General features: G+C 45.9%; 1 protein-coding gene across 3 annotated transcripts in view; it reads right to left on the bottom strand.

The window, feature by feature from the left end:
• LOC311131125 (nuclear receptor subfamily 5 group A member 2) overlaps nucleotides 1-25104 on the bottom strand; it is a 101679-nt gene that overhangs the window by 32190 nt on the left and 44385 nt on the right. For all 3 annotated transcript variants that reach the window (XM_084163943.1, XM_084163944.1, XM_084163942.1), the window contains one exon: nucleotides 19460-19607. In XM_084163943.1, coding sequence (XP_084020069.1) covers nucleotides 19460-19607 — 148 coding nt within the window. The remainder of the gene's footprint in view (nucleotides 1-19459; nucleotides 19608-25104) is intronic.

Raw genomic sequence — 25104 nt, 5'->3', positions numbered from 1 at the left:
TCCTGTATTGGAGCTCTACAGGCAATTCCTTCGACCTCATGGCTTGGTTTTTGCTCTGACATGCACTGTCAACTGTGGGACCTTATATAGACAGATGTGTGCCTTTCCAAATCATGTCCAATCAATTTAATTTACCATAGGTGGACTCCAATCAAGTTGTAGAAACATCTCAAGGATGATCAATGGAAACAGGATGCACCTGAGCTCAATTTCGAGTCTCATAGCAAAAGTTCTGAATACTTATGTAAATACGTTTTTTTTTCATTTGGAAGAATTTCTAAAAACCTGTTTTCGCTTTGTCATTATGGGTAGATTGATGAGGAAAATGATTTTAGAATAAGGAAAAATGTGGAAAAAGACAAGGGGTCTATGCATTGGATAGACCAGTGTAGTGTAGGGTGCGAGTTGCGACTGAAATTTTGCGGGTGATGAGAGCACTGGGCATGAAGCGCTGTTGTTATGACATGCATTATCTGAATTAGGCACACAGAATTATACCTACGGAGGAACGGCTTCTATGAAGGAACTTTGAATGCCTTTGAACATCGGAGAGTTGGCTTAACTAACACTGGAACAGAGTTAGGCCTTGATCATGACTCTCAGATCCATTACGTTACACATAATCCCACCTAGCGTTTTCCTGAACTAGACCAGACCTAGCTAAATTAGCTAGCTAACAAGCTTGTGTGTACAGAGCGGCACCAGAATGAAAATAAACCTTTTTGTAGTTAATAAATCAAATGTGAAACTTGATAACTATAGTATCATTACCTAACATTGAAAAAGTTAATCCATTCTTCTCTAATAAAAAATCTCTCTCCCTAATTTCTGAATCATGCTTGTAACATCAGTAGCTACAGTAGACTATGCTTCGGATGGAGGGGACGGGCAGGTAGCCTTCACACACACACTGGCAAAGATTTTCAGCTGGCAGGCAGGCAGACACTTGAATACGTTTCTGAGTGACAAAGTGAGGGCTTTGCATAGGCGCTTTTGTGGGACTGGAAAAAAATGCCCAGAATGTAAAAGAATGTCATGAACCTTTCCCATGCTTTTAAAATAATGGCTCTGTTCCGGAACAGTATAGATCACTTTCGTTTTCGGTTCTGGTTCTGTTCCTCAATTTTATTTTACAGTTTTCGGTAGTGTTCATTGAACCGGTTCCAACCCCTGGTTTGTGTTATCATACAGTATCTTCACTACATTTAATGGAAAGGAGTGTTTAAAACAGGCTGTACTTGTATTCATTCCCAGAGAATTTGCACAATCTAAGAATCAAATGCACAATGTATTTTGCTAACACACTGAACTAGGCTTCATTCTTTCTCTCAGGACCCCCTTGTAACACAATTATCACAACTTTATCAGCAGTAAGTGCTAGGTTCTAGCGTTGTACAAATCCTTCTAAACAAACTCTCAGATTCTTCTGGTCAAATTTCTGATAATCTTATTTGTTTGACGAGCGAAAAAAACGTGTCAACATAATCACGGAATAAAGACCAGTGGGGTAAAAGCGGGGTAAAAAGAGAGGAAAAGGGTAGAGCGATAGTTGTAGATAAGAGTTATACATAGGGAGATACAGGTAACTGCCAAAATAAAGGAAACACTTGAGTAAATGAGGGATAGAAAATATATTGAAAGCAGGTGCTTCCACACAGGTGTGGTTCCGGAGTTAATTAAACAATTAACATCCCATCATGCTTAGGGTCATGCCCAATTGCCCATTATTTTGGCTACCATGGCTAGAAGAAGAGATCTCAGTGACTTTGAAAGAGGGGTCTCAAAGGAGCATAGGGGGTTTAAAGGGTGTGTGTGTGCGCGCGTGCGTGCGTGTGTCTGTCTCTCAGTCACCAGATCTCAACCCAATTGAACACTTATGGGAGATTCTGGAGCGGCGCCTGAGACAGTGTTTTCCATCACCATCAACAAAACACCAAATGATGGAATTTCTAGTAGAAGAATGGTGTCGCATCCCTTCAATATAGTTCCAGACACTTGTAGAATCTATGCCAAGGCGCTCCAGAATCTATTCTGGCGGCTGGTGGTGGCCCAACATCCTACTAAGACACATGATGTTGGTGTTTCCTTTATTTTGGCAGTTACCTGTAGGAGCCGAGTATTGAAATTGAGGCGGAATCGGGGCTTAATTTCCAGAGCGTTCTGAATGTAAGGCAAGAGCTACAATTTCGCCCCAAACTCCTATTTAATCAACAACAGCCTGAATCTGAATCTGAATCTGAATCTGAATCAGTAATGGCCATTAATAGTGGCAACACGGAGATCTGGAGCTTTTAAAGCTAGATAAAGTGTGAAAGCCTTTTAGAAGCTATCATTACAGAGCTTGCTTTTCAAAGTGGGGGCCCGACAACGAACAACCGTGTTCCCAAGGGGGACTAGTTCGTAAAATATACACTCACTACTGTAAGTCACCCTGGATAAGAGTGTCTGCTAAATATTTTTTTTTTTTAAGTACCAAAACTGAAGAGAAGAGGGAAGCTTCCTGCCATCCAGGACCTCTATACCAGGCGGTGTCAGAGGAAAGCCCTCAAAATTGTCAGAGACTCCAGCCACCCTAGTCATAGACTGTTCTCTCTGCTACCGCACGGCAAGCGGTACCGGAGTGCCAAGTCTAGGTCCAAAAGACTTCTCAACAGCTTCTACCCCCAAGCCATAAGACTCCTGAACAGCTAATCATGGCTACCCAGACTATTTGCACTGCCCCCCCACCCCATCCTTTTACGCTGCTGCTACTCTGTTAATTATTTAAGCATAGTCACTTTAACTCTGCCCACATGTACATATTACTTCAACTACCTCAACTAGCCGGTGCCCCCGCACATTGACTCTGCACCGGCACCCCCCTGTATATATAGCCTGCCTACTGTTATTTTATTTTACTTCTGCTCTTTTTTTCTCAACACTTTTTTTTGTTGTTGTTTAATTTTTACTTTTTTGTTAAAAATAAATGCACTGTTGGTTAAGGGCTGTAAGTAAGCATTTCATTGTAATGTCTGCACCTGTTGTATTCGGCGCATGTGATTTGATTTGATTTGATATTGAGGGAATATGTTTGAGAAGTGAGCACACACACCCTATCATGGTTTATATGTGTATTGATCACGTTGATGCCACACACGACTTCACCGCCTCCGAATGTTAATCAATCCTGACCGAATTCCAAATGATTTTATTCGTTTAAGGAAATGAATATTTGCGGGGCATTATGGGAGCACGGGTTGCGCATGCATTAGTGAACTCCCCAGCTCATTGGCCGGGATCAGAGCATTGATTGGGAAGCAGCGGAGCCGGGCTGGTAGCTTAATTAGGACATACCTGTCTGGGAATTACGTTTTTTCTTCTCGCTTTCAGGGAGCAGTGTATGTGTGTGTGGTGTGTGTGTGCGTGCATGCGTGTGTGAGAGAAAGAGAAAATTAGTTTTTTCTTTCCAACAGGGTTTACCACGTTTGTGATGTTTCAGCAGATTGGTGTCTGACCTCGTGGCACCCAGAGCTTGAGGCTTCACGTGACGTGCTAAACATGTTAATGAGAGATGCTAGCTAGCACAGGGGAGAGGGTGGAAGGGTGGAGGGGATGAGAGGAAGGGAGGGAGAGAGGGATAGAGGAGAGGTGGGATGGGATGGGTGGAAGGGTTCAGAGGAGGAGAGGATGGGACAGGGGAGGTCAGATGGGTGTTAGGGAGGTTGGAAGGGGTGGAGGTGGTGGAAGGAGGGTACGAGCGTCTCTTCAGTGACACTTCAGTGCCCGACATCGGTCCACGGACTGGCGCAGACCTCAGATCTGCTATCCCTCACCCAACTCACTATCCAGCCCCAACACAGGTTATTCCAGAACTGATTTCAGATCAGATTTTTAGTCAAACGTCTGAAGAGAGAAGGAAACTGTATGTTTAAAGTCCCATTGAAAGTGATTCAGTATTGTTTTCTTTTTAGGTGGGAGGATCCCCAAATCAACAGCAAAGGCTGCCAACATGCCCCAAAAAACATTATCTGAGAGCAATTAGACTCCAGCTCATTCGGCAAGGGTGCAAAGGAGACTATCTAGATGGGAAGGGACCCGCCTACATATACTAGTAGGGTAAACACTCCTCGTAAGACTTGAATGGAACACAATCAGTCATCTGAGTACCTTTACTCCTATAGGTTTTTCTGGCTCTTTTAGAAAAGAAGCAGAAAAAGGCCCAGATTGAAGTAGTGTTATTTACATTTACATTTTAGTCATTTAGCAGACGCTCTTATCCAGAGCGACTTACAGTTAGTGAGTGCATACAGTTTCATACTGGCCCCCCGTGGGAAACGAACCCACAACCCTGGCGTTGCAAGCGCCATTCTCTACCAACTGAGCTAAACGGGGCCTATTTAGTGCTCTGCCCACAAATCTGGCCCCCGTTGGGAGCACTTACCAGCGCAGCCTGGCTTTCCCTGGCTTTCCTTGCCTCTGACAAGTTATGACTGGGGTGGCCTCACACAATTACACATGACAGAGGCTGACCTCGAGACCTGGGGTCACTGCAGAGCTCCCCTAACTGCACTCTTATGCCACTATTGCCGCATCTGGCATGTAACACACACACACACATACACACACATATACACAAGAACGTATGCAAGTATGTATGCAAGCAAAATGTGCACGCACATGTGCGCACGCACACACACAGACACACACAGTGTTTTGCACATGCACGCAAGCACACACACTAACCGTGCTTACACCTTGCATTAACATGTGGTTGTCGTCATCCGATCAAGACGATCCGATCACTATCTGATCGAGATTTGTTGCGTCTAATAAATTGTGTCTCTTATCTGCCCACTTCGTCCATATTGTGACCAGATTCCCTGGTTCCTCCCTGTATGCAAATTAATCCAACCTGCCTTGGACCTCCCGTTATGACACAAGCTGTATAAACCGACAGAAAACAACACACTTTTATAGTCAATAGTTTTATACTGTAATCATTACAGCCTACTTTTGTTCTCCAACGATTTAAGACTCGGCGTAATAGGCTACTGTCCCGATAACCTCGACCTGTCCACAGCTGTACACATAAATATTCGGAGAATCCCTAAAAAAGTCACCACACAAATGAGCTGAGGATTTGTGTACAAAATACAATTATTACACTTAGGTCCTAATGCACACAGTAAGCCATGCCTCATTGCCCGTCCAACATTTCCTCATCTCCCACCCCTGCTAATGCAACTAGCCCCGATGCTCCTCCCTCTTTTTCCCCTGCCCCGCTACAAAGTTTCTCCCTGCAGGCAGTCACTGAGTCTGAGGCGCTAAAGGAGCTCCTTAAACTTGACCCCCAAAAAACATCTGGGTCAGATGGTTTAGATCTTTTCGTCTTTAAGGTTGCAGCCCCTATCATTGCCATCCCTATCTCTGAACTTTTTAACCTGTCTCTCCTCTCTGGGGAGGTTCCCATTGCTTGGAAGGCAGCCACGGCGTGTCTGTCACGGTTTCGGCCGAGGCTGCTCCTCCTCCTTGTTCGGGCAGGTTTCGGCGGTCGTCGTCCCCGGAGTACTAGCTGCCACCGATCTATGTTTCATGTTCGTTTGGTTTTGTCTTGATGTTGTACACCTGTGTCTAGTTAGTCCTCATTAGTGTCCTATTTAGTTCTCGTTGTGTGTGTCAGGTGTTGTGTGTGATTGCTCTTCTGTTTGGTGTTCTGAGCTACGTGTTTCCCTCCGTTGTTTTGGAGAGGTTTTCGCACATGTTAGTGCGCCTATTGTTTGACGCCTGTGTGCGCCTTTATTTCGCCTCCGGGCTTGTTGTGCTCGTGTACTACGTGAATATTTCACTAAAGTCTTTTGGACTTAGTTTCTGCGTCCTGCGCTTGATTCCTGCACCACACCCACCTTCAGCACCCCTGACAGTGTCCTTTATTTAAAGGGGTGATCAAGCTGATCCTAACTGTTATAGGCCAATTTCATTTTGCCCTGTTTGTCAAAAGTGTTGGAAAAACTTGTCAATAATCAACTGACTGGCTTTCTTGATGTCTATAGTATTCTCTCTGGTATGCAATCTGGCTTCCGCTCAGGTTATGGATGTGTCACTGCAACCTTAAGGGTCCTAAATGATGTCACCATTGCCCTTGATTCTAAGCAATGTTGTACTGCTATTTTTATTGACTTGGCCAAAGCTTTTGATACGGTAGACCATTCCATTCTTGAGGGCCGGCTAAGGAGTATTGGTGTCTCTGAGGGGTCTTTGGCCTGGTTTGCTAACTACCTCTCTCAAAGAGTGCAGTGTATAAAGTCAGAACATCTGCTGTCTCAGCCACAGCCTGTCACCAAGGGAGTACCCCAAGGCTCAATCCTAGGCCCCATGCTCTTCTCAATTTACATCAACAACATAGCTCAGGCAGTAGGAAGCTCTCTCATCCATTTATATGCAGATGATACAGTCTTATACTCAGCTGGACCCTCCCTGGATTTTGTGTTAAACGCTCTACAACAAATCTTTCTTAGCATTCAAGCTTTCTCTGCCCTTAACCTTGTTCTGAACACCTCCAAAACAAAGGTAATGTGGTTTGGTAAGAAGAATGCCCCTCTCCCCACTGGTGTGATTACTACCTCTGAGGGTTTCGAGCTTGAGGTAGTCACCTCATACAAGTACTTGGGAGTATGGCTAGATGGTACACTGTCCTTCTCTCAGCACATATCAAAGCTGCAAGGTTAAATCTAGACTTGGTTTCCTCTATCGTAATCACTCCTCTTTCACCCCAGCTGCCAAACTAACCCTGATTCAGATGACCATCTTACCCATGCTAGATTACGGAGACTGTCACGACTTCCGCCGAGGCTGCCTCCCCTCCTTGTTTGGGCAGGCTTCGGTGTTCGTCGTCACTGGTTAACTAGCCACTGCCGCTCCATATACAGTGGGGAAAAAAAGTATTTAGCCAGCCACCAATTGTGCAAGTTCTCCCACTTAAAAAGATGAGAGAGGCCTGTAATTTTCATCATAGGTACACGTCAACTATGACAGACAAAATGAGAAAATAAAATCCAGAAAATCACATTGTAGGATTTTTTATGAATTTATTTGCAAATTATGGTGGAAAATAAGTATTTGGTCAATAACAAAAGTTTCTCAATACTTTGTTATATACCCGTTGTTGGCAATGACACAGGTCAAACGTTTTCTGTAAGTCTTCACAAGGTTTTCACACACTGTTGCTGGTATTTTGGCCCATTCCTCCATGCAGATCTCCTCTAGAGCAGTGATGTTTTGGGGCTGTCGCTGGGCAACACAGACTTTCAACTCCCTCCAAAGATTTTCTATGGGGTTGAGATCTGTAGACTGGCTAGGCCACTCCAGGACCATGAAATGCTTCTTACGAAGCCGCTCCTTCGTTGCCCGGGCGGTGTGTTTGGGATCATTGTCATGCTGAAAGACCCAGCCACGTTTCATCTTCAATGCCCTTGCTGATGGAAGGAGGTTTTCACTCAAAATCTCACGATACATGGCCCCATTCATTCTTTCCTTTACACGGATCAGTCGTCCTGGTCCCTTTGCAGAAAAACAGCCCCAAAGCATGATGTTTCCACCCCCATGCTTCACAGTAGGTATGGTGTTCTTTGGATGCAACTCAGCATTCTTTGTCCTCCAAACACGACGAGTTGAGTTTTTACCAAAAAGTTCTATTTTGGTTTCATCTGACCATATGACATTCTCCCAATCCTCTTCTGGATCATCCAAATGCACTCTAGCAAACTTCAGACGGGCCTGGACATGTACTTGTCACGATCGCTTAAGGAGGAGGACCAAGGCGCAGCGTTGCGGGTGAACATATTTATATTTATTGACTAGATCACACGATCAAAACAAAGAACGAAACGTGAAGTCCTTCGATACACAAACCAAAAGGAACAAGAAACCACAAAACACAAAGTGCAAGACAAACAGTTAAATATGGCTCCCAATCAGAGACACCCAGCTGACACTCGTTGCCTCTGATTGGGAGTCACTCAGACCAACATAGAAAATTAAACATAGACTTACACACCCTGGCTCAACATAACATAGTCCCCAGAGCCAGGGCGTGACAGTACCCCCCCCCCAAAGGCGCGGACTCCGGCCGCGCCAAACAACCACAACAGGGGAGGGACCGGGTGGGCACTCCGCCTCGGCGGCGGATCCGGCTCCGGACATGACCCAGGCCCGGGTTGTGCTGGACTGACGACGCACACCCCTGGCTTGATGCGTGGAGGAGGAACGGGCCGGACCGGGCTGACGAAGCGCACCCCTGACTTGGTGCGGGGAGCAGGAATGAGCCGGACCGGGCTGACGACGCGCACCACTGACCCGGTGCGGGGAGCTTGGACGGGCCGGACCGGGCTGGCGACGCGCACCACAGACTTGGTGCGGAGAGCAGGAACGGGCCGGACAGGGCTGACGAAACGCACCATAGACTTGGTGCGGAGAGCAGGCACGGGCCGTGCCGGACTGACGACGCGCACCCCTGGCTTGGCGCGTGAGGCAGGAACGGACCGGACCTGGCTGACGATGCGCCCCCTTGGCTTGGTGCGTGGAACAGCGACGGGCCGGACCTGGCTGACGACTCGCACCCCGGGCTTGGTGCGAGTAGCAGGAACGGGCTGAACCAGGCTGGCGACGCACACCGTAGGCTTTGTGCGTGGAGCAGGGACAGGCCGGGCTGGGCTGGCGACGCACACCGTAGGCTTTGTGCGTGGAGCAGGGACAGGCCGGGCTGGACTGGCGACGCACCCCGTAGGCTTGGTGCGTGGAGCAGGGACAGGCCGGGCTGGGCTGTCGACGCACACCACTGACTTGGTGGGAATGGCAGGAACAGGCCGGGCTGGGCTGACGACGCGCACCACTGACTTGGTGGGAATGGCAGGAACAGGCCGGACCGTACTGGGGACACACACCACTGACTTGGTGGGAATGGCAGGAACAGTTCGGGCTGGGCTGACGACGCGCACCACTGACTTGGTGGGAATGGCAGGAACAGGCCGGACCGTACTGGGGACACACACCACTGGCCCCACGCAGGGATCAGGAACGGGCCGGACCGGACTGGTAACACACTCCAGTACCTCTCGCCGTGCCTCCACACTTTCCCTCTCCTCTGTGCCCAGTGGCCCCCCTAACCTGGCGGCCTTCTCTGCCAACGCTTTGCACCGCTCTAACCCGTACACCTGCTGCCCCGACGTCGTGAGCCCCCCCCTAAAAATTTCCTGGGGGTCTCTCCTCCCCGTGGCCCAGGCCTCTCTCCCTCTTGCCAGACTCGCAATCATCTCCTCCCACGTCCATCCTCTCTCCTCGTCACGCTGCTTGATCCAGTCGAGGTTGCCACGGAGATCTGCCAGCGATGGCTCCTGAACACGCTGCTTGGTCTGGTTAAGGTGGTTTCTTCTGTCACGATCGCTTAAGGAGGAGGACCAAGGCGCAGCGTTGCGGGTGAACATATTTATATTTATTGACTAGATCACACGATCAAAACAAAGAACGAAACGTGAAGTCCTTCGATACACAAACCAAAAGGAACAAGAAACCACAAAACACAAAGTGCAAGACAAACAGTTAAATATGGCTCCCAATCAGAGACACCCAGCTGACACTCGTTGCCTCTGATTGGGAGTCACTCAGACCAACATAGAAAATTAAACATAGACTTACACACCCTGGCTCAACATAACATAGTCCCCAGAGCCAGGGCGTGACAGTACTGGCTTAAGCAGGGGGACACGTCTGGCACTGCAGGATTTGAGTCCCTGGCGGCGTAGTGTATTACTGATGGTAGGCTTTGTTACTTTGGTCCCAGCTCTCTGCAGGTCATTCACTAGGTCCCCCCGTGTGGTTCTGGGATTTTTGCTCACCGTTCTTGTGATAATTTTGACCCCACGGGGTGAGATCTTGCGTGGAGCCCCAGATCGAGGGAGATTATCAGTGGTCTTGTATGTCTTCCATTTCCTAATAATTGCTCCCACAGTTGATTTCTTCAAACCAAGCTGCTTACCTATTGGAGATTCAGTCTTCCCAGCCTGGTGCAGGTCTACAATTTTGTTTCTGGTGTCCTTTGACAGCTCTTTGGTCTTGGCCATAGTGGAGTTTGGAGTGTGACTGTTTGAGGTTGTGGACAGGTGTCTTTTATACTGATAACAAGTTCAAACAGGTGCCATTAATACAGGTAACGAGTGGAGGACAGAGGAGCCTCTTAAAGAAGAAGTTACAGGTCTGTGAGAGCCAGAAATATTGCTTGTTTGTAGGTAACCAAATACTTATTTTCCACCATAATTTGCAAATAAATTCATAAAAAATCCTACAATGTGATTTTCTGGAGAAAAAAAATCTCAATTTGTCTGTCATAGTTTACGTGTACCTATGATGAAAAGTACAGGCCTCTCTCATCTTTTTAAGTGGGAGAACTTGCACAATTGGTGGCTGACTAAATACTTTTTTCCCCCACTGTATCATAATTCCATTTGTCTTGTCTTGTCAATTACACACACCTGGTTCATATCCCCTCATTAGTCCGTGTATAAGTGTTCCCTCTGTTTTATGTGAGTTGAGTGTAGCTCGTAGAGCTACTTGTACCTTGTATTGCCGGGGTAGATTATTCCCCAGTGCCTGTATTTTGTTGGAGCTACCCGTACCTTGTATTGCCGTGGTAGATTGTTCCCCTGTGCCTGTATTTTGTTGTCGCTATCCAGCGCAACTGTGTACGATGGAATAAACTCTGTATTTTATAGATCGGCAGGTAAGGGTGCTCTCGAGCGGCTAGATGTTCTTTACCATTCGGCCATCAGATTTGCCACCAATGCTCCTTATAGGACACATCACTGCAGTCTATTCCTCTGCAAACTGGTCATCTCTGTATACCCGTCGCAAGACCCACTTGTTGATGCTTGTTTATAAAACCCTCTTAGGCCTCACTCCCCCCTCTCTGAGATACCTACTGTAGCCCTCATCCTCCACATACAACACCTGTTCTGCCAGTCACATTCTGTTAAAGGTCCCCAAAGCACACACATCCCTGGGTTGCTTTGCTGCAGCTAGCGACTGGAACAAGCTGCAAAAACCACTCAAACTTGTTGTTTTAGGTCTCTCTTTATGTAGTGTTGTGGTGTCTCTCTTGTCGTGATGTGTGTTTTGTCCTATATTTTTATTTTTAATCCCAGTCCCCGTCCCCGCAGGAGGCCTTTTGCCTTTTGGTAGGCCGTCATTGTAAATAAGAATTTGTTCTTAACTCACTTGCCGAGTTAAATAAAGGTTAAATAAATAAAAAGAACAGAAACAGGTTAAGTTACAGAGTAGGCTACAAAGTGCATCTCTGAATGGTGCAACACATTATCCAAACAGGTCTGGACAGGGTTTACATACACAAAAGTATGTGGACACCCCTTCAAATGAGTGGATTCGGCTATTTCAGCCACACCCGTTGCTGACAGGTGTATAAAATCCAGCACACAGCCCTGCAATCTCCATAGACAAACATTGGCTTGAATGGCCTTACTGAAGAGCTCAGTGACTTTCAACGTGGCACTGTCATAGGATGCCATCTTTCCGACAAGTCAGTTCGTCAAATTATGCCCTGCTAGAGCTGCCCCGGTCAACTGTAAGTGCTATTATTGTGAAGTGAAAACGTCTAGGAGCAAAAAAAAGGCTCAGCCGCGAAGAGGTAGGCCACACAAGCTCACAGAACGGGAACGCTGAGTGCTGAAGCGCGTCTGTCCTCGGTTGCAACACTCACTACCGAGTTCCAAACTGTCCCTGGAAGCAACGTCAGCACAAGAACTGTTCGTCTGGAGCTTTATGAAATGGGTTTCCATGGCCAAGCAGCTGCACACAAGCCTAAGATCACCATGCTTACTGCCAAGCGTCAGCTGGAGTGGTGTAAAGCTCACCGCCATTGGACTCTTGAACAGTGGAAACGCGTTCTCTGGAGTGATGAATCACGCTTCACCAAGTTTGGTGGAGGACGAATCTGGGTTTGGCGGATGCCAGGAGAACGCTACCTGCCCGAATGCATAGTGCCAACTGTAAAGTTTGGTGGAGGAGGATTAATGGTCTGGGGCTGTTTTTCATGGTTTGGCTAGGTCCCTTTGGTCCAGTGAAGGGAAATCTTAACGCTACACCATACAATTACATTCTAGACGATTCTGTGCTTCCAACTTTGTGGCAACAGTTTGGGGAAGGCCTTTTCCTGTTTCAGCATAACAATGCCCCTATGCACAAAGCGAGGTCCATACAGAAATGGTTTGTCGAGATCAGTGTGGAAGAACTTGACTGGTCTGCAAAGAGCCCTGACCTCAACCCCATCGAACACCTTTGGGGTGAATTGGAACGCTGACTGCGAGCCAGGCCTAATCGCCCAACATCAGTGCCCGACCTCACTAATGCTCTTGTGGCTGAATGGAAGCAAGTTCCCGCAGCAATGTTCCAACATCTAGTGGAAAGCCTTCCCAGAAGAGTGGAGGCTGTTTTAGCAGCAAAGGGTGGACCAACTCCATATTGATGCCCATGATTTTGGAATAAGATGTTTGACGAGTAGGTGTCCACATACTTTTGGACAGTGTTTGTACGTTGTCTTTATATTATTGTAAATTTGTATTGTAAATAACCTTTACCAAAGGAAAACGAAAGTGACATGCTAGGAGAACGCCCGTGGTTTAGTTAAGTGATAATGCCTGTGAAGCTGGTGTTTGGAGGATATATTGGCACGGATGTTGTTAGGCCCGAGACGAAGTCGAGGCAAACCGTGCCAATATATCCTCCAAACACCGGCTTGGAGGGAATTATCACTTTTATACAACGGGTTACCAACATATTCAAACGATGATTTACATATTTTCATAAAAAACGTTATTTTGATGAAATTATTCATACTATTTCATCCTTCCACAAGATAAAGTCCCGACACAAATCTAGGGTTGCTACCCAAGCCGACTGGTCGTTCGTTCTATCGGTTCGGTTGCCAGAGACGCGACCCAGTCGTTAAGTATTTTTGTTCTGTATCTATGGACGTTCAGTCGTTCATTCTAAATGTTCTATTGCCATACTGACTGGCAACGTTCTTATCCCTTGCTAGCCAGCCAACTACAGCTAACTTACAGTCATGTCAAACAGTACAGCCAGAAAAACAATAAAGTAGCTGCATTTGCATTTGTTTAAGCTGTTTTCTAGTGACATTTATTTGGATACATCCATAACAATGAGCTAATGAGGCGCCATTTCACCTGGCATAGAAAATGTGTTCTCTCATCAGAACACTGTTGTTCAGAGGAGCTAGCCAACAACACAGATGAAACAATCACTTCGAAACTGAAGCTGGAAAGACTAGAAACTAGCTGCACTTTTTTTTCGTTTTACCTTTTCTTTGTATATATCCATAAAAATTATGCTGATTCATGATTTAGACTGGCTGAGAAAAGCTGCCTGCCTGTCTGTCTCATCCCGACTCCCGACTCCCGACACGTTCATTACTACTATGTGACAGCTGGAGATCGAATTTGAATATTGAAACAATGTTGCAAATGTCAGAAAGACAGACAGCAATGTTTATACAAATCTCCGCTGTTGAAAACTCAGTGTTACTCTAAAAGAAATGTGAGATAATGTCTAGATGCTTTTTATAGTGGAGATCAAGTTTATAAATTACCAGGCTGGGCTGACGAGACAGTGGATTGCGCAGTCAGATGGAACAGAGTAAATAGGCATTTTAACGTCATGGATTTAGCCCATGGTAACTTGTGGAATAGACACCGGCTGGAATGCGATTTTAACCAATCAGCATTCAGGATTAGACCCACCCGTTGTATAATTTCCAAATCATTGATCAGTGATAATTCGCTAACAGAACCTCAATATGATAACCTATAACAAGTTCAATTATGAAAATGCATGGATAAAAGCGTCAATTGATATAAAGTGCAAAGGAGCACGCATGTAAAGCAAGGCTTTATAAAATAATAAAGTGTAAATCTAAAAGGAGCCTAAAAAGCTCGTATTGAAGCCTACATTAGCCTATATTGGACAGTGGCTTCACTCATGTTTACAGAAAGTTATGCGCCTTTACGCGTCAGTTTGGACATCTTCTGCACTTTATTGATAGCTGGAAAATGCTCAAAGATTAACAGAATATAATATAATAGAATATAATTGAATTGAAAAGGATTGCATTATAATAACAATTAGTATTATTTTCATATCTGATATAGCATCTGAAATGAACTATTCACCGTGAATAGCCCACCGTTCTGGCTAGAGCTAAATGTACATGTGGAAAATTAGGCCTACACAATATACATTGCCATACACTTGTCATGCACCGCTCTCTTCTGCTGTGAATCCATCATAGTCCGTCCCATGCGTCCCCAATAAATTTACATTTTAAATTCTGCTTACAGTCCTTGGCCTTCCTGTAGCCTACGATGTTTTCAAATATTTGATTTTGCACTGGCATTGGAAGTGGGAACGGGAGAACACTTTTTCTCTAATTCTGGACAATATCTCTTCATAAATATCTTTATTTCTATATGCCCATTTTATTCAGAGCTGGACGCGGTATTGGACTGTTGCATATCCGACCACTGTGCCAGTAGGCACTTGGTTTCTAAAGACGATGATCTTAACATTATCCAGAGCGACTTACAGTTAGTGAGTGCATACATTTTCATACTGGCCCCCCGTGGGAATCGAACCCACAACCCTGGCGTTGCCAGCGCCATGCTCTACCAACTGAGCTACACGGGGCCCGCACATGCACGCACGCGCACACACACACACACACACACACACACACACACACACACACACACACACACACACACACACACACACACACACACACACACACACACACACACACACACACACACACACACACACACACACACACACACACACACACACACACACACACACACACACACACACACACACACACACACACACACACACACACACACACACACACACACACACACACACACACACACACACACACACAGGCTCTCTTTCTTGACACCCCACCACCCACCAAGACAAGTGAGACTTCCCAGGTCAAAAGTGATGGTCTATCCTCCTCTTTATCGACAGGCAGTTTTACAAAGAGTCCGGTGGTGAGCGACATTGACTGATCACGCTAGAGTCGGCGCGCTGATAGAGAGCTCTGGGGTTAGAGCTATGGGGATAGGCTCATGTCAGGCCAGGGGAAATGTACCTTTGATTTCCTTTAAAAGGCTTCATTTGTAATGGGCTTAAGAGAGGGCTGCGTTTAGGAGAAAAGGCCTGTCCAGGATTGATGTCTGTGTGTTCATCGGAGCTGCATTTGACCTTGTGTGGCAAGCTTGAGCAGTGTGTGTGTGTGTCTGTGTGTGTGTGTGTGTGTGTGTGTGTGTGTGTGTGTGTGTGTGTGTGCTTGCGTATGTGGGTGTGTGCATGTGTGTGTGTGTGCACGCGTGCGTGCGTCTGTGTGTGTGTCAAATCAAATCCAAATCGAATTTACTCGTCACATACACAGTTTACAGCAGGTATAAAAGGTGCAGCGAAATGCTTATGTGCTGGATCCCTCAACAATGCAGTAAATCAATCAATGATAACAATGAAAAGAGTCAAGTAAAAAATAACAAGTAGTAGAATTAATAGAAGTATGTGGGTGCGTGCATGCGCGTGTGGTTAACCCGTCTCACACACACTCGGCCTTGGACTGACTGGTGCTTTTACCTCACATCGATCTCTACCTTTCGGTGATCAGAATTCTACCAGGCATCTCTGAAAAAGAGATATCCTGACAAAAAGCCTTTAAAATATGTCTATAAATTGAAATTCAATTCAATCTAATTCTGATTAAAGATGCTCTATTTGCTTGGATACACTTGGATTGTGTAACACTAATCTAAACTAGAGAATTGACTGTCAAACCACAAGGGAATAAAAAGTTGGAGTAACACCAACTACTGTATATTATAAACCGGGTGGTTCAAGCCCTGAATGCTGATTGGCTGAAAGCTGTGGTATATCAGACCGTATACCATGGGTATGACAAAACATTTATTTTCACTGTTCTAATTATGTTGGTAACCAGTTTATAATAGCAATAAGGCACCTCTGGGGTTTGTGGTATATGGCCAATATACCACGGCTAAGGGCTGTACCCAGGCACTCCGCGTTGCATCATGCTTAAGAACAGCCCTTAGCTGTGGTATGTTGGCCATATACCACATCTCCTCGGGCATTATTGCTTAATTAACTTGCTACCATGTAAGCAGTGCACATATGTCAAAACACAAATGCACCCATGCAGTTCTACCAATTTGATAGCTAGTCAAAATTTGCTGGTCAAAACGTAGCTGCTCAAAATTTGTGATGTGCAGCTGACAAAAAAGTGTGCTCCACTTGATAGCTTATTGGTGCAAGTGATGGTCACCTATCTATGTAAACACACCCATAGTAGGAGGAACTTGTGATCCTGTACAGAACCAGTATTCACAAAGCATCTCAGAGCACGAGTGCTGATCTAGGATCAGGTCCCTCCCTGTCCATGTAATCTTAATCATTATGATCTAAAAGGCAAAACTGTTCCTACAGTAGATCAGCACTCTTACTCTGACATGCTTTATGAATACGGGCCCAGGTAGCATGTATCAGCGCTATAGGACTAATAGAGAGAGAGTGTTTCACCTCATGTTGCCTTCTGTATTCACCCAGCAAGGCACGGGAGTAGTTTCATGCCTCATTTCATTAACTCCCTATTAATTGGCTCCTCAACTGGAGTAGATTAACTCTAGTACACACAGTATACAAACACACAGAGACACGCACACACTTTATAGTAACACATACACCTACAAACACACGCGTGCATTCACCCATATATAAAAACACACACACACGCACACTCCTCTCGACTGTGGGATGATATTAATCAGAGCACTTCTAATCTCCTGGCTTAATGTTGGTTTCCCGCTCTCTCTCCGTAGCGGAGCGTCTAGCGTTCACGGGGGCCCAGGCAGCGCGGAGAACACGCACTGCCGGGGGCGATACACATCCCTCAGGTGAGCCTTTCATTATGGATGATGTTTCCGCCAAATTATTTAGACCATCAACCCCCCAGACCCCCCATCACACCCTCCCAGCCTCCCCTTTCACCCGCCCCTCTGCCACAAACACCCAATAACACAAACATTAATCTCACTAGCTCTGAGCACGGCAAGTCGGCCAGGTCGAAAGCATTTCATTAAGGGGCTTGTGTGATGGTTGGGGAAGTAAATCCCTTTTCCAGGTGGGACTGAAGCGTGGGGAGGGAATGGGGAGAGGTGGAGGGGTGCAGAGTGTCTGAGTTTATTCAAAGGCTTGCTGTTCACTTAGCGATTCCAGGTGGTCAACATAAGCCCCTTGTAAATTGGAGGCGAGAACACGCGCACGCGCACGCACACACTCACACACACCTATGTGCTGAGATCAGATGTGGAAATGCAAGTGATATGATAATACTTGTTGACAAACAGCCGAGTACATTACCATTCCTGGTATTAACCATCAACCCTGGAAGTCTGTCTTTGATAGGAGGAACCAGTGTCCACAGTGGGGCTAGGCTGAGCATATTACCTTGACTTCAAATGACTTCATTAATGAATGATGTTAAACTACGGGAGTGAGGAGGCGCAAGTTATGAAGGGGAAATGGTGAGGAGTCCCATGGCTGACCAACAAACACACATACAGAGAATATGAGAATATTGAACCTGCTTTCTTGTGTGGTGTGTTTGTCTGTGTGTGTGTGTGTATGTTTGTCTCTCTGTGTGTGTGTGTGTGTGGGGGGGGGGGGGGGGGGGGGGGTATTGTGTATTGTGTGTATGTATGTGTCCTGCAGCTGCCACAGTACCATGACCACACCGCAACCTGCCATCAGGACAGACCACTGCATCTGCAACCCGTGCGACTGACCAAATGGCAAATCGGTTCCAGATAGGGTAAGTGTGTGTGTATGTGTGTGTGTGTGTTTGTGCATGATTGCATGTGTCTATGTGTGTGTGTTTCTATGCAGGGCCGGACTACCGCATTTGGGGCTACGGGGCATTGCTCACCTTTTGTAGGATTTTAGATTTTTTGGGGGGGAAAACAGCTATCTTTCTGCATTTGAACATTTATGGTTGAATAAATGTGCAGTTTTATAATGCTATTCGACTAGGCTGGTCACTCGAAACACACGTCGATTTCGGACGTTTTAAAAGGTCCTGAGGACGTTTTATATGCCGTCCTTGGCGCTCACCAAAAAAATAAACGGTGGCACAGCACAGGTCTCAAACTCACAATGTTTAGAGCCAGAGCACACTGCTTAGACCACTGCGCCAAGGCAACTCACAATGCCTTAGCAAGCAGGCAGAGTAGTTAATGATACTAAATGGAAACAGCACATTAAAAAAAATTATTTAGTTTTATGTTTTCCCCAAACCATAGCCCTAACCTTAACCCCTCGGAATTAATACCTAAACTTAACCCTTTGAGTTGTTTCTGTTTTAACCCTGTAACCATGCGTAATGAAAATCGACGTTCATCCAATTACATCACATCCTGAAATGAAACTATGAGATCAGGTTGATTCTATACATTTTTGTCACGAGGCTAAGCGAAAATGTTGCAGTTTTAAAGCTAATTTCCTGATATTCGACACTTTTTGCCATGGGTCAGAGAGAAATATTTGCTGTTTTATAGCTAATCCCGCACTATTGTTCACATTTTGCCATGAGGCTGAGAGAGAATTTAGCAGTTTTAAAGCTAATTTCCTGCAATTCTACACATTGTAATTGGGTTGTTCCCCCTGGAGGTCGGGTGCCCCGGGGCACGTGCCCTATGTGGCCGTTCGGTAATCCTACCTTGTTTCTATGTGGCATTCATGACCAGTGTGTTTTAGTCTCGTTATCAGATAGGGGAGAGTGATTATTTATTTTGTGGCTGATACTGACCTTGTGAAGCAGTGTGTAATGTGATTGGTAGAGTGCAGAGGGACACTTTTTGGTAACCCCTCACTCCCTCTCTCCCCTTACATCTCTGGCTCCATCTCTCCCCCAAAGTCATCCATACCTCACCTCACCCCTCCCACCCCATCCCTTATCCTAAGGCTCCCAATCACTCACAAACTACCCTTTCCCTCCTCTTCCTGCCTCACCCATTCTCCCCTGTCCTTCCTGTGTCCTACCTCACCCATCCTCCCTCCCCCTTACCTTTAACCCCCTCCCGAATGTCCCTCCTCTCCCCCCTTCTCACTTCTAATCCATACCCCTATGTCCCCTCCCCCACCCAGCATCCCTTCTTCCCATCCCTGGTACTCACCCACGCTGAACAACTCTCTCCCCTCCCGACCCGTTCAGCCTCCACCCTCTCCTCCCTCAGCCACCCCTCCCTCACCCAGCCTCCCTCACCCAGCCCCCCCTCCCCTACCCAGCCTCCTCCCCACTGGTACTCACCCAAGCTGAACAGTACCAGGAATTTGAGGCAGACAAACTCCCTCTGGTCCAGCTGCAGAGAGCGCAGCTTGCCCACCAGCTCCTGGGCGTGGCTCATCAGGTTGTTGAGAGTGGCTCCGGCTTGGGAGGCAATTACAATGTAATCCACCTGCAGGAGAGGGGGGAGGTGGAGGAGGAGGGGGGGCACACACACAAGATGTTAGACACTGTGGTGTACACACCAGGGGCGGGCCTGGTAAACTAGGCCTCATAGGACACACATATACGGTATCGGTATATATACAGATGTAGGATCTTAATTTGATCACTCTTTTGTTGCTGAGAATTCTCCTTGATCTCATTCAATTCAATAGCATTCCCATAGAATATAACACACTCCTATACAGTGTGTGCTGAAGTTGAGGTGAGATAAAGGTCTTGTCTTTGCTTTTCATGTGTTGTGTTTTGTATAATAAAGTGTAATTTAATGTGTATATGGATGTGTAGTTTAATGTGTATATTGTATCTTGATGTGTATTGTTGTGCTTAACAGGGCTCATCTGGAAAAGAGACCCTGGTCTCAGCATTGTCCGTTTTAGAATGGATGGCCAATAATAAACTGGTCCTGAACATATCTAAAAATAAGAGCATTGTATTTAGTACAAATCATTCCCTAAGTTCTAGACCTCAGCTGAATCTGGTAATGAATGCTGTGGCTGTTGAGCAAGTTGAGGAGACTAAATTACTTGGTGTTACCTTAGATTGTAAACTGTCATAGTCAAAACATATTGATTCAATGGTTGTAAAGATGGGGAGAGATCTGTATGTGATGAAGAGTTGCTCTGCTTTTTTGACACCACACTCCACAAAGCAAGTCCTGCAGGCTCTAGTTTTATCTTATCTTGATTATTGTCCAGTTATATGGTCAAGTGCTGCAAAGAAGGACCTAGTTAAGCTGCAGCTGGCCCAGAACAGAGTGGCAAATTTTTCTCTTCCTTGTAATCAGAGGGCTAATATCAATAATATGCATGCCAGTCTCTCTTGGCTAAGAGTTGAGGAAAGACTGACTGCATCGTTTCTTGTTTTTATAAGAGTTATAAAAGTGTTTGCATAGTCAACTTACACACAGCACTAACACACACTCTTACCCTACCAAACATGCCACCAGGGGTCTTTTCACAGTCCCCAGGTCCAGTACAAATTCAAGGAAACGTATAGTATTATACAGAGCCATGACTGCATGGAACTCCCTTCTATCTCATATAGCGCAAGTGAACAGCAAATTTGTTTTCCAAAACAAAATAAAGCAACACCGCATGGCACAACGCCTCTCTCCCATGTGACCTACTTTTTGTGTGTATGCACTGACATGTATGTATAACTGATAGATGCAAAAACACACGCACACTACATGTTAATGTTTTTAAATGTATGTAAAGTGTAAAGTATTTTGTCTGTTATGTCTTTTTCGTCATGTGTCGGACCCCAGTAAGATTAGATGTCGCCATTGGTGTCGGCTAATGGGGATCCTAATAAAGTTAAATTAAATTGACTCCCTGTCAAAATAAAGGTTAAATCAAATGTTTACATTTAAATACCTTGACTGGTTTTTGAAAGTAAAACCAATTGGGATTTTGTAGTTTACTGGCAGCTCAGATGATGCCTCACTATACTACAGTATGCCTTCTACAGTATATGTGTATGAAATTTCGCTTTGTTCAATCTGACAATTTAAGTTCTAACTCACTATGGGCACAGTTAGGTTGTCGTTAGTACACAATAAGACAAACAACAAAACAAACAAGCAGGTAAACCCTTATAACTGTGTATCCATAGAAATGAGGAAGAATACAGTGTATGCCTTATAACAATACAGGGCCCTATGTGTCTAACATCAACAGCCAAATGCATCCTCTCCATCAGCATACAGTAGGCTGGCTATCAGGAGAGTTTCTCTCCCTCTTTTATGGAGGCTTATCTCTCTCACTGAACCTCTTTCATCTTTCTCTTTCTCTTTCTCTTTCTCTTTCTCTTTCTCTTTCTCTTTCTCTTTCTCTTTCTCTTTCTCTCTCTAGTATTGAGGTATATCTCTCTTTTTGCTAACTTCTTTCCTACTTTTATTTTATTTATTTAACCTTTATTTAACTAGGCAAGTCAGTTAAGAACAAATTCTTATTTACAATGACCCAGACGACACTGGGCCAATTGTGCGCCGCCCTACTTGCTCCCTCTTTCTCTTTCTCTGTCCTCCTGATTCCTCTCTTCCTGAAGCCTTTCTAATTTTCTCCCTCTTTCTCTCGCTCCTCGCACTGTAGCCCAGCACACTGTGGATTGCCAGCACAGCAGGGAAAGAGAGACAGGGAGTGAGGGAGAGAGGGAGGGAGAAAGAGAGAGGGAGGGAGAGAGAGGGCCGAAAGGCCGGGGCTGACTCCTGAATCATAATCACCTGCCGATAAACAGGGGAGACACCCACCTCTCTCCTCCCTCTCTCCCTCCCCCTCCTCTCCCCTCTGGACGCGGGGTATGGAGGCGGGGGCCGAGAGGGGCGAGGGGTGAGAGCGTGTGGGCCCCCCCGGACATCCCCCAGGACCCCCCCTCATGCTCTGGCCCCGGCACTGGCCCCATTGGCCCACCGCAAGCCCTTTCAGGTGCACTTAATATCTGCAGCAGCAGCAAATTTGTCTAGGAGGCAAGTCCTTAGCTGCCACTCACAGTAAGCAGGCCATATTAAATTTTTATATTTATTGACAATTCATTACCATAATTGACTGAGCCAGGGTTTCTCGGGGAAGGTAGACGGCTGCCTCCTAGGCTCGGGGAGGGGTCCCCGCGAGCCGCATTTGCAATTAAAAATGCCCCAGATCGGAATTTATTTATTGTGTAAATAACGATGAGTAGAATTTTTTTAAGCATTGGGCTGGGAGGATTGTGAGATGTGCGGCAGCTTTTTTTCCCTGCTTCTCGTTGTTTCTCCATCTCTCTCTCTCTCTCTCTCTCTCTCTCTCTCTCTCTCTCTCTCTCTCTCTCTCTCTCTCTCTCTCTCTCTTCCTCCCCCACTCCCTCTTTCCTTTTTTGAAGTGGTGAAAATTAAGAGTCAGTGAAAAGTCAACGCCCCTCCCTAAAATGTCAATCAATTTACATAATATCAACTGTGCATGAAATAACTTCAATAAAGGATTGGATTGTTGATGGCAATGCCTTGTGTTATGGTTTCCTAGCCTTAAGTTATAAAAAAACAGTGACAATACACGTATCTATCATCTCTGTGTTTGCATATTATAAACATACATAGGTCAACCTGTCATTAATACATTAACAAAGGCTAACCAAATTAACATGGTTGCCAAATGACAAACTAGCATAAAAATGGGTAAAGACGGCAAATACGGTTGGGTGACTCATATGGCTCAGTAAATTGGGCCATATAATAACAAAAATGTCTACAGTTAATTGTGTAAATTGCACAGAAAGTTGGATTAAAGAGTCTGCTAAATGACCACATTCTACTAATAATACTATGACTCAAAGAAGACAAGTTAGTTTAAAAAGACAATGCCATTGAATAGTAGTGTAAACCTACCGAATAAATTAGTTCAGAGAAGATTTGTTGAGCAATGCTTTAACATTTGCCTTTCATGTGCAAGTGCCATTGATATCAAGTAATATCATAGACTTATCTTGCCGAGAAATGGCGAGACCTTGCTTGTACATTCATACTCTTCTAAACTCTGCCATACAGTCATTACCCTGTGTTTTCACATGACACTGGCAGTCACGTCTTGTGTTTGAGCCAAAGACAGTTCAGGTCAGTACAAGACAGGCCAAAGAGCTGTATAAATTAGACGTGAACGTTGTGTGATTATACAGTATATTGTATCTGTTGCTACATCAGATTCCTCAGAAGGCCTGTGTACTGTGACTAAGGCTACCAGCTGACAGACCGGAGAAAGGAGGGCGGTAAGGGGAGGAAGGGACAGTGGCATGTTCTGAAGCCCGTCCTTCCGAGGTGTCAGATGTCGCTCGCATTTCTCCATTAATCCCCCATGGTGCACTTGGGCCATTCCGACGACGGCGGGCAAAGCGGCCAAGACACAAACGCTCACGCAATGAGGTAACAGCCTGGAAGTGGTCGGCACGCCCAAACAGGTCACGGTGCCCTGGCCTGACCCAATCGCCCACCCAAAGATCCTCAAAATATTTATGCAGAAATGACACCCCGCGATCAACCCAACCCCATCTCTGTTGCGTTATCTGAGAGATATCGTAAGAGGCTGTTGAGTTCTGCCATAGTAACCTTATCCATCCGAATTAATTGTCTTGGCGTTCCTACTATGGACACTGTACGGGTGTGTGTTTTTGGTGGAGGTGTTGCTGGTAGTGATGGTGGTTGTGGTGGTGGGCCTTGGCTTTAAAGCAGTGCTGCTGTCACCCCTGGCTTCATGGAGAATAATAGGAGATAATGAACGGTTTGAGAGGCACTCCCCCCCTGTCTCCCACACCGGCCCCCCAACACCAGCTGTTCATTAACCAAAATATGCAAACGAGACCTGGTCCTAACCTCCCCTGACTCTTCCCCCTCCTCCCCCTCCTCCTCCTCCTCCTCCTCCTCCTCCTCCTCCTCCTCCTCCTCCTCCTCCTCCTCCTCCTCCTCCTCCGCACCCTCCTTCACTGGCTCAGCCCTGCTCACAGCCAGCCCTCACTAATCAAACACAGAGCAGCGGAGACACTGCTGGGAGTACGAGCCACCGCTCGGCACTCTGCACTGGATGTGGGGGGAGGGGGAGGCAGTGACTCGGGGCACTCTGTGTGTGTCTGTGTCTGTGTGTGGGTTGGTGTATGTGTGTGTATATGTGGTCTGGTAAAAGAGCAGTGATATGAAAACTCCCCCTCTCTTGCTCTTTCTCTCTTTCTGTTTCTCTGTCTCTCTCTGTCTCTCTCCTTACATGAACTTACACAAACAACAACTTCAACTTTCTGACCACTAATTATTGGAGTTCATCGGGAGAACCACTCTTTTGTCCCTCCTCTCACAACATCCTCTTTTCCAAATCAAGTGAGTAAAGCTCATCTACAGTAAGTCTGTAACTGTAAACAAAGGTAAAAACAACACTCCCTAACTCCACTCAGACCCTCCTCGCTTTGCCTCAATAGTAATGCCCCCATCTGTTGTTGGAGAACATTTTGTTGAAGAGCAACGTTTTGGAAACACCGCCCCATCAATAATTAAGCGTGCTCGTCTTGCTGACAGGCGTGCCGGGCGTTCAGAGCCATTTTCATAACGAGGAATTTCATCCCTCTCTCCCTCTCTCTTTTTCACCCTCTCTCTCTCTGCCAGTGGAGAAACAGACTGAGGAATCATAAGTCCACTCTGTGTTGAGGGCCTCGTCAGGAGCCTCAGGCATCGGCTCTTGCCGGCTCCTCGGGGGCCCTGCAAAGGTAAATCATCATAGGCTTTTTTTTCTACCGCTATGACTCTACCGGCATGCTTAACCAAGCGCTTTATTTATTCGCCGTTAGGAGTCTTAAAAATAATAAAAATAAATAAATAGAAAATGCTTAATTGATTATTCTGGTCACATTAGCTTATAAGCGTAATCTATTTTTAATGGAGAGGTGACTGTGCGGGGGCCGGCACGGTCGATAATGCTTTAAAGGGTGTTGATGTG

Source organism: Coregonus lavaretus (genome assembly GCF_964263955.1).
Source record: "Coregonus lavaretus genome assembly, chromosome: 6".
In the NCBI taxonomy this organism is placed as follows: domain Eukaryota; kingdom Metazoa; phylum Chordata; class Actinopteri; order Salmoniformes; family Salmonidae; genus Coregonus; species Coregonus lavaretus.
Note: the sequence above shows the minus strand (reverse complement) of the source record. Positions and strands in the feature narration are given on the sequence as shown.